Source organism: Sphaeramia orbicularis, chromosome 16 (genome assembly GCF_902148855.1).
Source record: "Sphaeramia orbicularis chromosome 16, fSphaOr1.1, whole genome shotgun sequence".
NCBI classification, from domain to species: Eukaryota; Metazoa; Chordata; class Actinopteri; order Kurtiformes; family Apogonidae; genus Sphaeramia; species Sphaeramia orbicularis.
In genome coordinates, this window is record NC_043972.1 from 32,744,527 (window position 1) to 32,759,546 (window position 15,020).

At 37.0% G+C, this 15,020-nt stretch overlaps 2 protein-coding genes across 2 annotated transcripts; one reads left to right on the forward strand and one right to left on the reverse strand.

Moving 5' to 3' along the window:
• The first annotated feature begins 112 nt into the window (after window positions 1-112).
• kcnk5b (potassium channel, subfamily K, member 5b) lies at window positions 113-7,450 on the forward strand. Its single transcript, XM_030159242.1, has 5 exons — window positions 113-413; window positions 1,046-1,157; window positions 4,128-4,294; window positions 4,383-4,551; window positions 6,722-7,450. Exons 1-5 carry the CDS (start codon window positions 228-230, stop codon window positions 7,426-7,428), a joined length of 1,341 nt encoding a protein of 446 aa, XP_030015102.1. The 5' UTR covers window positions 113-227; the 3' UTR covers window positions 7,429-7,450.
• LOC115436385 (serum paraoxonase/arylesterase 2-like) lies at window positions 6,558-12,039 on the reverse strand. The gene is made up of 9 exons (XM_030159243.1): window positions 11,950-12,039; window positions 11,803-11,870; window positions 11,555-11,610; window positions 11,297-11,459; window positions 9,019-9,139; window positions 8,741-8,941; window positions 8,574-8,655; window positions 8,323-8,451; window positions 6,558-8,240 (listed from the first exon to the last, which is right to left on the reverse strand). Exons 1-9 carry the CDS (start codon window positions 12,030-12,032, stop codon window positions 8,079-8,081), a joined length of 1,065 nt encoding a protein of 354 aa, XP_030015103.1. The 5' UTR covers window positions 12,033-12,039; the 3' UTR covers window positions 6,558-8,078.
• Between the last annotated feature and the right edge of the window lie 2,981 nt (window positions 12,040-15,020).

A 15,020-nucleotide genomic window follows, 5' to 3' on the forward strand; every position in this document is an offset into this window, starting at 1 on the left:
AAGGTTCTCATAATCAATGCATGAAAGGGTTAAATCATAAATACCTACAAATGCAAACTTGCACACATTGTTTCGTTGTTCAACTGCTGTGTGCCATTGTCCACCTAGAGGGTGTAATCCAAACCCAGTGTTTTAACCAGGAAGACAGAACCACCCGTAGGAGATCGACCGCCCACTGCAGGAATATGAGCCACACCAGAGACTAAAGTTATGAATGAAGTTATAATATGGCTGATAAAGGTCCGTTTTTAACTTCGTGTATTATTTTTTATCTATCGATCGGTGCCGCAATATTCCAGATTCTTGAAGAGCCCAACTGGAAATCAGCAAAAGACAAGTATCTTCTACAAAAGAGGATTATTCTGGATAAATACAGCTGTTTGACCAAAGAGGGTCTGGATGAGATTCTGGAGGTTGGTGAACTCATGTGTTTTTAAGTTTTTCTGAAGAGTTTTGCGCTTTTTATGGTTGTTTAGGCGTTTTTGTCCATTTATCCAGACATAAACTTTTACGCATAAGATTTACCAACACTGTGGGCTCCCATCAGTAAAGTATTTACAACTAACCCTTGATGATATTAACCTGTATTTTTTATTAACCATCATACATTTCCGTCTACCTGCTGCTCACAAAAAAACTAAAAGAGAAGTGCGTCTTCTTGTTTTGCATGTCAGGACGTCGCAGAACCTGTTTTTCCTGGTGCGACTTGGAAAACAACCATCCATTAGTCTGAAGCGAAATGAGTCTGAGTAAAACAGCTATAGTTTGTCTTTAGACGCGATGTTCATATTTTCTAACAAACAGAACGCAGGCAGGCACCACTGATAAAAGAAACCCCATGTTGGAGCGCTGAGCATGAAGGTGCATGTCTCCTTCAACCACAAATATTTGAGTGTTTGCGCAAGGTGTGTCACATAAGGAACAGCTGTGTGTGTTCTGATTTTTATAGAGAATAATAAAAGAAGTAAACAGTGGTGAAGAGAAAACCCATCAGGAGTCATATGAGTTTGTGTTAAAGGGTAATTGACTGTTTTTATTTCTCTAGATAGTGTCGGATGCTGCAGGCCAAGGTGTGACCATCACTGGGGACAAACACCGAAACACGTGGGACTGGGGCAACTCTGTCATCTTTGCAGCCAGTATTGTCACTACAATAGGTTGGTGTGGCTCAAACATACTAATACTGATAAGATTATAATTCAGAACAAGAACAGGACTGTGATAAGCCTTGGACACCATTAAGTTTGTGGTTTTATTGGATTATAGTGTCCATAAAGTCAGTATCATGGGAATATACAGGAAATGTGTAAACAGCATTAAAATAAACATTTTAGAAAAAAAAAAAAAAAAAAAAAAAAAAAAAAAAAAAAAAATATATATATATATATATATATATATATATATATATATATATATATATATATATATATATACATATATTTTTTTTTTATTTAATTTTTTTCTAAAATGTTTATTTTAATATATATATATATATATATATATATATATATATATATATATATATATATATATATATATATATATATCAGGGTAGAGACTGCGATCTGGTAGGATCGGCGATTCTACCAGTAGAAACTCCGAACAGAGTCTCTACTGGTAGAAACTCCGATCGGGTTAGGGTTAGGGTTAGGGTCAGAGACTCTGATCGGAGTTTCTACTGGTAGAATCGCCGATCCTACCAGATCGCAGTCTCTACCCTGACATATATATATATATACATATATATATATATATATATATATATATATTTTTTTTTTTTCTAAAATGTTTATTTTAATATATATATATATATATATATATATATATATATATATATATATATATATATATATATATATCAGGGTAGAGACTGCGATATATATATATATATATATATATATATATATATATATATATTTTTTTTTTTTTTTTCTAAAATGTTTATTTTAATATATATATATATATATATATATATATATATACACACACACACACATACAGGGTGTCCCATAAGTCTCCATACATAGGAAAAATGAACGTTTCTTGACATAAACCATTTTTATTTATATAATATGCTCTATATGACTGCCATTTTGTCGGGAACAAATTGATCCGAAACACTTCCTGTTTTTTTGAACTTGACAATAAGTTTTGCCACAGTGTCGTGTGTGATACTCGTCCCATGTTTTCTGTTAAATGCGCTTGCAAACATACGACTGCTTGCTGAACCGGCCATCAGGATGATTTCAATTCGTTGCTCTTTATTCAAATGCATTCTTTGGGTTATCTGAAATATAAAGAAATACATGTTAGAACCATATATGTATGGAATGTATTATGTCTCCTATGTATGGAGACTTATGGGACACCCTGTATATAGTGTGACCTCCCTTTGTATGTCTTGAACTCTGAATATTACAAGATGTGAGAATTGCTGTACTAATGTTCTACTGTTTTATACCACTGTGTTTTATTAAACTTATGCCAAACTTTATTTATTTATTTAGCAATTTTGCAGGAAAAAAAAATCACGAAGTGCTTTATGATAAAATCAGAAGTAAGATACATAGGCAGTAAAAACACAGTTACATAAACAAGTATAAAATCACACAGTTACATACACACTGTTTCTGTACACAACTTTTCCTGTGATTTTGGCCACTTTTTGTTTAAGGTGCAAAAATCACACCTAATACTGACTTTAGCCTGTAGAAGCCATTTAGATGTGTATATATATATGTGGCTCCGTAGTTACCATGGAAACACAGTCATCTTCTACAACACTGATTCACTAGTAAAACCCATGGAGTTGGATCAATAAAGGTGGATGGACACACTGGCTTTACGTTGAGTTAATGAGAGATTGGACTGAAAAATACACTTTCTGTTCAGTTTTTTTCTGTTTCTGGTATAATAACCCTCAACTTTAATCTAAATCAAATCAAATTTTATTTATATAGCGCCAAATCATAACAAAAGTTATCTCATAATACTTTACATATAGAGTTGGTCAGAACCAGACTCTAAGCCAATTTACAGAAACCCAACAGAATCCTCCAGGAGCAAATGCTTGTGACTGGTGACAGTGGCGAGGAAAAACTTCCCTTTAACAGGCAGAAACCTCGAGCAGACCCTGACTACTGGAGGATGGTGGTGTGCCTTGACCAGTTGGGGTTAAAGAGAGAGAGTAAAGGAGGAGAAAAAGAGGGAGCGATAGCGATAGAGAGAGACTGGGGGAGAGGGGGGAGGTAGGGGGAGACACATGGATGCAGCTGATGCACAGACAACTGAACTAGAACATCTGTGGAACTGTATAATAAACACTATCATAACTATATGGATAAGTGAGTGATGACGATGAAGGTGGAGAGAGGCAGGACCACAGCAGCAGCATTTGAGCTTTATGTTTATGTTTAAGTTTATTCATTTGGCAGACGCTTTTTTCCAAAGCGACTTACAGGGGAAAACCAATTAAATCACTCAATCAATCAAATTTTATTTATATAATGCCAGATCACAAAAAAAGTTATCTCATGACACTTTATATATAGAGTTGGTCAAAAACCAGACTCTAAGCCAATTTACAGAAACCCAACAGAATCCTCCAGGAGCAAACACTTGTGACTGGTGACAGTGGCGAGGAAAAACCTCCCTTTAACAGGCAGAAACCTCGAGCAGACCCAGACTCCTGGAGGATGGCCGTCTGCCTTGACCAGTTGGGGTTAAAGAGAGAGGGTAAAGAAAGAGAAAAGAGAGAGCGATACAGATAGAGACTGGGGGAGAAGGGGGGAGTAGGGGGAGACACATGGAGGCAGTTGAGGATAAGTGAGTGGTGATGATGAGGGCAGGGAAGAGGCAGGACCACCGCAGCAGGTCCAGAAATAATCCTGGAAGAAGCTTTAATGAACATGTACATGATCAGTAAATTAAATATAGAAAAATACATGGATAGTATTATAATAAATGGTGATAAATCAATTAAGAAATGTTAAAATAGAGAGAAAAATTAATTTGGGAAGTGACACAAAAGAGGCACGGGGTCTTTATGGGTTAATGAGCCTTTACTGGAACATTATTGTATAGAAATGACCTTACATGTGTGTAATATTTGGTCTGGCCATCTGCAGGTTACGGTAATGTGGCTCCGAAGACTGAAGGCGGCCGTGTGTTCTGCATTTTGTACGGCCTGTGCGGTATCCCCCTGTGCCTGGTGTGGATCAGTGAGCTGGGTTCATTCTTTGGGGATCGTGCCAAACGTCTGTCCCAGGTTCTGATCCATAAAGGTGTTTCAGTGGTAAGAACTCGACTGAGAACTGGAGTTAGCCTGCAGTCACATGAATGAGTGACATCATTTGAAGATTTGTTTCTTTTCTTCCTTTCAGAAAAAGGTCCAGTTTACATGCACGGCCTTATTTCTGTTATGGGGGCTCATCGTGCACCTGGTGATCCCTCCTTTTGTTTTCATGTCTCTGGAAGGATGGACCTACCTGGAAGGAATCTACTTTTCTTTCATCACACTCACAACGGTTGGTTTTGGAGATTATGTGGCAGGTATGTAGGATTTATTCATATTTTCACCCATCAAAAGAGCTGGTTTGTAGTTATGTAAAGGTATCCTCCAAAACACACATTGTACAAACATGGCAAATGCACACAACGGACCAACACGACAGAATCATACGATAAAATACTGCACTGTAACTGCAGGAGCCTAAACAGACATTTTCGTTGATCATCCTCTGGGTGTCACTACTGCATTTGCTTGGGTTTTGGGTATGTAGGTAAGTAAGGTGTGTTCACTTCTAAGGTCAAAGGGTTTTTGAGGACTAATGCTGCTGTGATCAAAAGTTCCCAAGAAAATAGACCTCCATTATTCTTGTGCACACTGAAAAACAATGGAAGACTGTTTCATTAACTGAAAACCAGACTGTAGCGTCATTTTCATACACATAGTATTGTAATGTACAGCTACAAGAACATATAAAGCACATCAAACACATCACCCCTGAGTGTTAAGTATCTCAGTAGCATCAAGTTATTGACTCAACTTCTATAATGACAATGAAAATATTACGAGTAGAATGAAATAATGAATAGCCATTATGTGTGCAATATTACTACGATCTGTTCATCTGAGAAAAATGTTTTAAATCATTTTCTTTTACAAGTGGCACTAGAAACCTCTGTCTGGTTTGTATGAAATGTCTTTTAGTCATAATGTCATTTAATCAGAGGTTGGTGGTAGTGGGTTTGATTTCCATTACATTTACTCAGCCTTTTTCTTCTTCGTTTCTTTTTTTTGTCTCATGCATGACTATAATTATTAAGGAAAACTGCAGTATTAATATTTTTTCTATAATACATTTGGTGACAATTTGCATATATTTTTTTGTCCGTTTGCTTTGACACTTCTGTTCTGTTTCCTGTTCTTTAATTTGTTCCAGTTTGGGACATATCAGTAAATACAACATGCATTTTGTTTCCTCTGATGAACACTTGACAGTTTGACTCTAACAATAAACAGGATTAAAGTTATTCAATGCTCAAGTAATGTTTTTATTTTTGCTCTATTTATACTAGGGCCAACATTAGTAAGTCCAATAAGTATACTAAACGCCATTAAAAACACACAGTCCAAACATGTGGTGTAATTTCCAGAAATGATTTGCTCAGCTGCCTATTTTGTATATGTTGCTCATAAGATGAGTAACGCAGTTAACAGCTGTATATTTTTCATTCCTGACACATGCAACGTCATTGTTTGGACTAATCCCTTATTGTCGGACATTGAGTCGAACATTCTTGTACAGTCACACTTGACTGGTAACTTTAGGTGTGGTCAATAGCCTATATAAAGGCAGCAAAGAAAATGCCACAATGTTTTTGCTCAAAATGCCACAACTTACGATACAACAGAGAGAACGTGCCTTAGCATGTTATGAGCAGGTCTGAACCGTGGTGAAGTCGCCGTCTGCGCTGTCATCGCAGCACAATCAGTCGTCTGAGTGCCAGATTGGATCGGACTGGATTCCTCAGGATAGGATCATGAGACTTGTCGGTTCCATGTATTGTCGCTATACTGCTTGTTTTGAAACCAGAGGTGGACACACCCGATATTTAATGATGATCCTTTCAATTTCTGAGTACCTGTACTAAGTGCACTGAATAAACATGTTAAGTTACAATTCATTTTCTAATGACCAGTGCTTCCCTCTTTAATATGAAGGTAACCCCAAACCAATTAATTTATCTCCAAATATACATACTATTCTGAGTTGTGCATTTTTAGTGGTGCTAAATATACTAATATTGTAGTAGCTATATTTGTCTTATTCATATGACACTTAGGGTTTGCTGTTGTTATGCAATTCATAGTCAATGATGCATTAAATAACTGCTCCGTTTCTTTAAAAGATCCATTTATTTGTAGCTTACCAATGCTGATGAGTCCATTCATTCATATATTTACAAATATTACAAATTAAATGCAGTCATGTGTTATCATCATCACAATCAGTACCATCCTTTACTTCTTTACCTTGATTTCTTCTCATACAATCATCAGTTCCTGAAATAGAGGTTCCACTTGATGGTCTGGGGTGCAATCATAAACATCAGCAGATAATACTAACACTGGCCTTTATACTGTACAGTTTCTAGCTCCTCTACAACTGAATGTACATTTCCTTTATTCCTTTATTAATTTCTGCCTTCATTTCAGGTGTGAATCCAAACATCGAGTACCCCAGACTGTACCGGGTTTTTGCAGAGATATGGATCTACATGGGCCTGGCTTGGCTTTCTCTGTTCTTCAGCTGGAATGTCCATATGGTCGTAGAGGCTCACAAGGTGCTCAGGAAAAGGAGAAACAGGTACAGACTCCACCGTGAAGAAGAACCCCAGCACAAAGAGGAGAAGCAAACCCCAGAAATAAAGCAAGGCGTCATCGACATCTTCAACTTCCTGTCTGAGAGGGACGACGACTACAGTACCATCATCAAGGAGATCGGGCAGTCGGCGAAGGAGAGAAGGCCTTCGAATAGCATCAACCGTTCAAAGAGCTGCAGCGACATTTTGGATATTCCCATTTTGGATCACTCACCGCGGCACAGACGCTTGATCAGTGTCAGTGAAGTGTTCATGAATGCAAAGATTGATGCAAACAAAAAGAAACAGGAGAAGAGATGTCCTCTAATCCCAGAAAGCAAAGGAGACCCTGAACCTGAGGACTGTGTGGGGTCTGACAGTGAGGTGAACAAAGACAGATGTGCATTTGATCCAGAGAAAGATGGAATATTCTTTACCGTTCCCACCAAAGATACAACAGCAGCAGAGCAAGGTGTACAACATCCTGAAGGTGGAGCAACCAGATTCACAATATCCAAAGTAACTGAGACTGATTTAATCGATATCGATGGAAAAGGGTGACAGAGTTCTATGAACACATCCTATATATGAACCAAAATGTGGAACCAGTGTGGCTGTCTGATGGGAAGGTGATATCATCAATAGTGTTGTGTATCAATAGATACTGATGTATGTAGTGCAGATGATACTGCAGTTTTACATTAGGAAAGTTAGATTAAAAAAGTAATGGGCTGCAGAATATTACTGTATTTACCTTTTCTAACAAATGTTTGAAATAATGAAGGAAATATCGGTGAAAACTCTTGGAAACACACCATTTTAACAAACAGTTGTATTCAAGGCTTTTTCTGATTTTGGAAGGATTTTTGTTTTCCATGGACAGTGCCACCCTACTTGATGTAATCCGCTCATATAAAGATGTTTTGTTTTTTTTTTACCAGAAAGAAACTCTTTTAATCATCAAAAATTTTAATAGCAATTGTCATTTAATTGCACGTTTTTCTTACTAACTGTAACTGATTACATTTTGTAAGTTAATTACATTTCACATCTGACTCGTTGCTCCCAACACTGCAAAATACATTTTCCTCTTTAATGCATGTTGCTTGATTTAAGCAAATAAAAAAATGTTTTCTTTCTAAATCAATCCAGCCATTTCAGTAAAACATTTTTACGTTTGGACTGTAAAGAGCATAGACAGAGAATACAGACTATTTCAAACTGCAGCACAAAGCTTTGTGGAAAACTGTACCGATCAGCAACTTTCCGTCATAAGCAGCTGCTACAGAGGAGCCGATGATCACATGACCATCGTCAGCGTACACCTGAGTCACCACCGGCTGCTTGGAGTGAATGTTCTTTATCTGGATGACCTGTAGGACACATGACTCAAATAATACAGCAAACATCAACATGGATTTAAAGTAAAATTCAACAAATAAAAAAAACACTGACCTCAGAGCCAGGTGGGTCATTGGGGTCGAAGTTGGACAACTTTCCGGCATTCGGGTGACAACCCAGCCAAATATCACCTGTCCTGTGATCCACCTCGATGTTATCACAAAGGGACCCGACAGCTACAGACTGTATGGAAACATTTTCAATTGATATTCAATTCTATCCTATAAAATTACTGATGAAACAATGTAGAAATGTGTGTTTAGAACTAATTTAAATGTCTGTTGTTGCAGAGGACACTGTATTACCTTAATATAGACCAACTGTTCCCCGCGTTGTCTCTCAAAAACATCTATCTCATGGTCTAGGATGTCAGAAACGTAAATATACCTGTAAAAACAAATGGCATTGAAAGTATATTAACTTGAAATGTCATTATCAGTGACTTTGTAAATTAATAAAATAGAAGAGTAACCGTTTGTCAGGTGAAATGTTGATGCCATTTGAGGACATAAAGCCATTGGCTGCCACCCTCACATCCTCTGGACTGTAGTAAATCACATCACACCAGGGCAGACCCATGATGATCACCAGGAAGTGCAGGATGTCATTAGGGAAGGAGTGATCGTTTGTGGCGTAGAAGCTCTCAACCCCAACTGCGACAATGTCATTCACACTGACAGACATGGAGCAACATAAGCATCACAGAAAACAGAGAAATGTAAAGTGTATAATCGTGTGAATGGTGTGTACCTGTGTAGAAGGGGATGGGTAATAGTTTTGAGATGCACAAGGGTGTCCTCGACAAAATGAAAGATTTCCACTTGGCTTTTGTGCTGAGGGTGGTTGACGACAAACAGGTACACAGAGTCATCTGCAAAGGAACAGCAGTGTGTAAAGTGTTGTCATTGTTCTCCTTTTTAAAAGCACATTTTTCTGTGGACCTCATGTCAATTAAAATGTCTCTGTTTTGACGACGTTTGACACAAGTTCTGGTTGATTTGATCATAGTCATCGTTGGGGCAGCACGATTTTGGCCAAAAATAAAATACAGATTTTTTCCTCTAAAAACTCGATTTTGATTTATGGGTAAAACTACAAAACACAACAGAAGTCAGCATGTCATTTTCGTGTGCCGCCCGCAATGTAAGGCACTGCTCCCTACCTCAAATCTGTGATGGTATCACGGAATCACAGAAAATTCTGTGATGGGCCCACAGAAGTTATACCGGTGTAAGTCAGTGACAGGTATCAGTCGTGTGTGTGCGTGGACCACATAAAATGAGTAATCCCCATGCTGTTATATTTAAATTGGGGGATCTATGCGTGGGCCACAGCTTACATTGGTGTCACTTCTGTGGGCCCATCACAGATTTAAGGTCTGTGGTCATTACATGGAATTCTGTGACAGACCGCTCTCACTGGAGGGGGAGCCTACGATAGTCCCAGAGGTGCACAGACACAAGAGAGATGAAATCGATTTGACGATCACCCTTTTTTAAAAATTGTCCTAATTAAAAAATCTGATTTCAATTTAAAATCACTTCATCGTGCAGCCCTAGTCTTCATCACTGTTTAATACATACATTTACTCGTTTTACTTGTTGTTGATTGTTTTTTACTCTGTGCCTCCTGGAGGAAAAATGTTTGAGAAGACTTACACTGAAGCAAAAGGCTTCGAGAATAAAAAATAATGAAACTTTACCAAATGTGGGTGACAAAAAAAAAAGTCAGAAGTGCTTACTTGGCTGTAGTTTTTCAGACACAATATCAGGTCAGAATGTGAAACTCTATGAATTAATGAGAGAATGGGTATTTATTTCTGATCTACCAGTTCTGTCTGCACATTAGAATATAGTTCAGTTTTTCAGATTCCTTCTAGTGTAAGATCTATTATTTAAGTTTATTTAATAAATCATATCATAATTCATTATATCTTGAAATTAGCCAACCAGCACTTATGTTATTTGTTTTTCAATTCATCTTATCAACACATGTATGATTAGCGAATTTTACCGCTAAAACAGAAAATTAAACGACAACAACCAAACAAACAACTGAATACAACTACTTAAAGAAACTTGTTTTTCTACTAGTGGTAAAGTGAATGATTTTTTCAAACAAATAATATATTGACATATTACAGGACATATAATACAAGTCTCCTTTACATTATTAGGTTATATTTGAGTGTTTATTTTATTAAATATGATGCATCAGTATCAGACATCAGTTTGGTTTTGTTAGAATTTACTTTCTATGTTCTGCTTTCAATTGGATCAAAATAACTGCTAATTGTAGATTATCTAGATTTAGATTTTCCTGCTCCTGTCCCCAGCAGGATCAACAGACATACTGTATATAAATGTAAATGTTTCAGAACTAAAAGCAAAAAGTGGAAAAATAAAGGTTTTCATGTCTCAACTTTCTTCTACTTAACAAATAAAGACTCACTGCTACTTGTGTGGCAGCTCCCAAATTAATTTGTCTTTCTATTTAACCTTTTTTAAGGGATTTATCACCATTTACAACAATATTATCCTCTCTTTTTTCTTTTTTTTTGCATTTTTTTTCAGTGAAAATCAGGTATTTTCCTATATTTAATTAATTGATCATGTAAATATTCATAAAAGCTCAAAGTAAATTCATGGGATATTATATCAAAAACAAAGAAAACTACTTTTTTCAGCAAAGATATCAGTAACTGAACTCAAAAACAAGTGTCTCCATCCACTGTCATTGATCCAACTCCATGGGTCTCTGAACATCCAAATGGGTCATATCTGATGACCATGAAATAAATGACAAACTGAATATTTCACTAATTATTTACATGTATTGATAGGATTAGTGCATAAACAGGTATTTTTTTGGTTGCCAGTAGCTGTTTGGGTCTTTATGGGTTAAATGTGGATAAACTTTACTTAATAATTGAATAACAATCTAATATTTCCATTAAATGCATTGTGATCAGTGTTTCTTTTTTGTTGACAGTGTTAAACAATGGTAACTGAGTAGATTTGGAATTCACCTTCATCAACAAATACACTGATTCCGTGTGGGTTAAAGGATCTGAGGTCCAGGTCCCCTTTGATCTGCAGCTCTACTGGACTTGGTTTTGGGTGCAGCAGGTCCATTGCGTAAATCTTCCCAGGTTCATCGGAGAATGAAGGTAGTCCAGGATACTTTAACCCCTGAGTGAAAAACACATGTAAGAACCTTGTGCTGCTCCATGACTTTACACAGAAAACTCATTCATTACACTTAGCTCATCTTTGAAATAACATACTGTGCTCATGAAGGCCATCCCATCTTTAAGTATTGTAATATCCTCGGCACCAAACTCTGTGCAAAGCATAGCAAAAGTAAACTTATCCTTCAAAGTTTTTTCGTTTTCCTATAAATGAGGCAACACAAAAAGAAACATTACACTGCCTAATTTCAGGTAACTGGACATTAAATTCCTCATACATGCTGACACTTGAATAAAATAACACACTGCTGAAGGCAATATTAATGCAAAATAGAAATACCTACCAATATTCTTTATGTAATGACAGTTGAGGTGCTTCAGTGGTATTTCCCTGGAGCCAAGACTAAGTTCCCTGCAGAGAAAATGAATTATGACTGTACACCCACACATCAACCCTACATGTTGAACACTATATTAAAAATCTGGCTTACTTTAGTTTGAGAATTCTGTATCCAATGAAAGCTGCAAAAGCAGCAACAGCAACAGCAACCAGTACTTTCTTCATGGCAGCCATTAATGAAGTCAAAGGTGACACAGTAAACACATTCAGTTTGCATTCACAGAGCTGCACTGAAGATGGCGCTAAAGCATGCAAGGAGTAAACAAACTGTGCATACTCCCAAACTACATACATGCAAACTATTTATTGGAGTTACGAGCATTTCATTTTAACCCATAAAGACCCAGTGATACTTTTGTGGTAGTTCCCAAATAATTTTTTCCCTTTATATTCAACATTTCTTGAGTGATTTGTCACCATTTATTGTAATATTATCTTTTGTATTTTGCATTTTTCCAATATATAATATGCTGATCATATAGTTGTTCATAAAAGCTCACATTAATCTTGAGGTTTATTTTACCAAAAAACAGAGAAAACTGAAGAAAAAGTGACTTTTTCAGTAAAATACATCATCAACTGAACATAAAACCAGTGTTATTTATCAAACTCCAGGTTTTACTGGTGAAACACTGTTGTAGAAGATGACGTTGTTTCCATGTTCACTACGGAGCCTCTGAGCGTCCAAATGGGTCATATCTGATGACTATGAAAAAATGACAAACTGCATTTTACACCAATTATTTAAATGTATTAATAGGATTAGTCAACAGGTATTAAACATTTTAAATCGGTAGATGGTTTTGGTTGCCGGTGGATGTTTGGGTCTTTATGGGCTAATACATACAGTGGATATAAAAAGTCTACACACCCCTGTTCAAATGCCAGGTTTTTGTGATGTAAAATAATGAGACCAAGATAAATGATTTCAAAAATATTTCCACCATTATTGAGACCTATAACCTGTAAAAGACAGTTGAAAAATAAACTAAAATCTGTTAGGGGAAAAATAAAAAACTTACAATAACTTGGCTGTATAAATATGCACACCCTTAAACTAATACTTTGTTGCAGCACCTTTGGCTTTTATTACTGCTCAGTCTGTTTGGGTAGGAGTCTATCAGCGTGGCACATCTTGAATTGGCTATATTTGCCTACTCTTCTTTCTAAAAATCTCCAAATCTGTCAGACTGTGAGGGCATCTCCTGCGTACAGCCCTCTTCAGATCACCCCACAGATGTTTGATTGGACTCAGGTCTGGACTCTGGCTGGGCCATTCCAAAACCTTCACCTTCTTCTGGTGAAGGCATTATTTGGTTGATTTGGATGAGGGCTTTGAATCACTGTCGTACTAAAAGATGAAGTTCTTCTTCATCTGCATCTTTCTGGCAGAAGCCTGAAGGTTTTGTGCAAATACTGACTGGTATTTGGAACTGTTCAGAATTCCCTCCACCTTGTCTAAGGCCCCAGTTGCAGCTGAAGAACAGCCTCAAAGCGTGATGCTGTCGCCAACATGCTTCACTGTGGGTATGGTGTTCTTCTGGTGATGAGCAGTGTTGTGTTTGTGCCAAATATACCTTTTGGAATTATGGCCAAAAAATTCAATCTTAGTTTCATCCGACCATAACACATTTTCCCACATGCGTTTGGGAGATATGAAATGTGATTTTTAAAAAATTTATTTAGCTGGGCTTGGGTACTTTTCCTCACAAGATAAGGTTTTGGTCTTGCCACCCTACCCCATAGCCCAGTCATGTGAGCTTGTTGTCATATGTAACAACATTGCAAGTATTTGCTAGGAAATGTTGCATCTCCTTCAGTGTTTCCGTCGGCTTCTTGACAGCCTCCCTGACCAGTTTTCTTCTCATCTTTTCATCAGTTTTGGAGGGACGTCCACTTCTCGGTAATGTCACTATTGTGCTATATTTTCTCCACTTGATGATGACTGTCTTCACTGTGTTCCATGGTATATTTACTGCCATGGAAATTCTTTTGTACCCTTCATCTGACTGATACCTTTGAACAATGAGATCAAACTGATGCATTGGAAGCTCTCAGAGGACCATGGCTTTTACTGAGATGTGACCTCAAAAATGTCAGGAAAAGCCTTCTACAGGGTGTCCCATAAGTCTCCATACATAGGAGACATAATACATTCCATACATATATGGTTCTAACATGTACTTCTTTATATTTCTACTTTATAGTTCTTCAGCAGACACGCATTGAAATGTGTTCCCGACAAAATGGCAGTCATATGGAGCATATTATATAAATAAAAATGGTTTATGTCAAGAAACGTTTATTTTTCCTATGTATGGAGACTTACGGGACACCCTGTAGAACAGTCCAACTTTATCTGGGGTCAATCAGAGGCACTTAAAATGGTGCCAGGTGTGTGCTGACTACCATTTAACATGAGTTTAAATGTGATTGGTTCATTGTGGACACAGCCACATTCCTGGTTATAAGAGGGTGTGCACACTTGTTCAACCACAATATCTCCACTGTTTATTTTTACTTCCCTCCCTGAAAGACTTCAGTTTGTTTTTCAGTTGAGTTATAGAGGTTATAGGTTACATTAAGGGTGGAAACAGTTTTGAAAAGATTTATCTAAGTCTAATTTTTTTGACATCACAAAAAACTGGCATTTGAACAGGGGTGTGTACACTTTTTATATCTACTGTATATTCCCTTTGTTAGTTCAGTCATTCCCAGTAGAGATAATTTTACATTGTAGTAATGTTACATAAGCCAATTTCACTGTGTCTGTAATCAGCCAGGAAGCCTCCAGAAATTCATGTCATGACAAGATACTTCAGATTTTGTCGTAAAAGTGTCCTTGTGCTTGTCTTCATAGGAAAATCTAACTGATTAAACCAAAACTTTTGTGGAATTTGTAGATTATCACATGTCTGTTCCTTCTTTAGGAGAAATTTCCAGATGTTTAATGATACTATTTTCATCTACACAACAGAGCAAATGAACATCATGGCAAAGGGGAATAATCTGTAATCAGATGAGTGCAAATAGACCTGTTTGGTGAGAATTATTTGTCTGTACGAGGAATGTAGGGGAGGGTGGGGCTTGTCATGTCAGCCATGGAGCACAGAAAAGGAACATCATGTTACAGGACTTTTTTTTTTTCCGTTTTAGGTAATC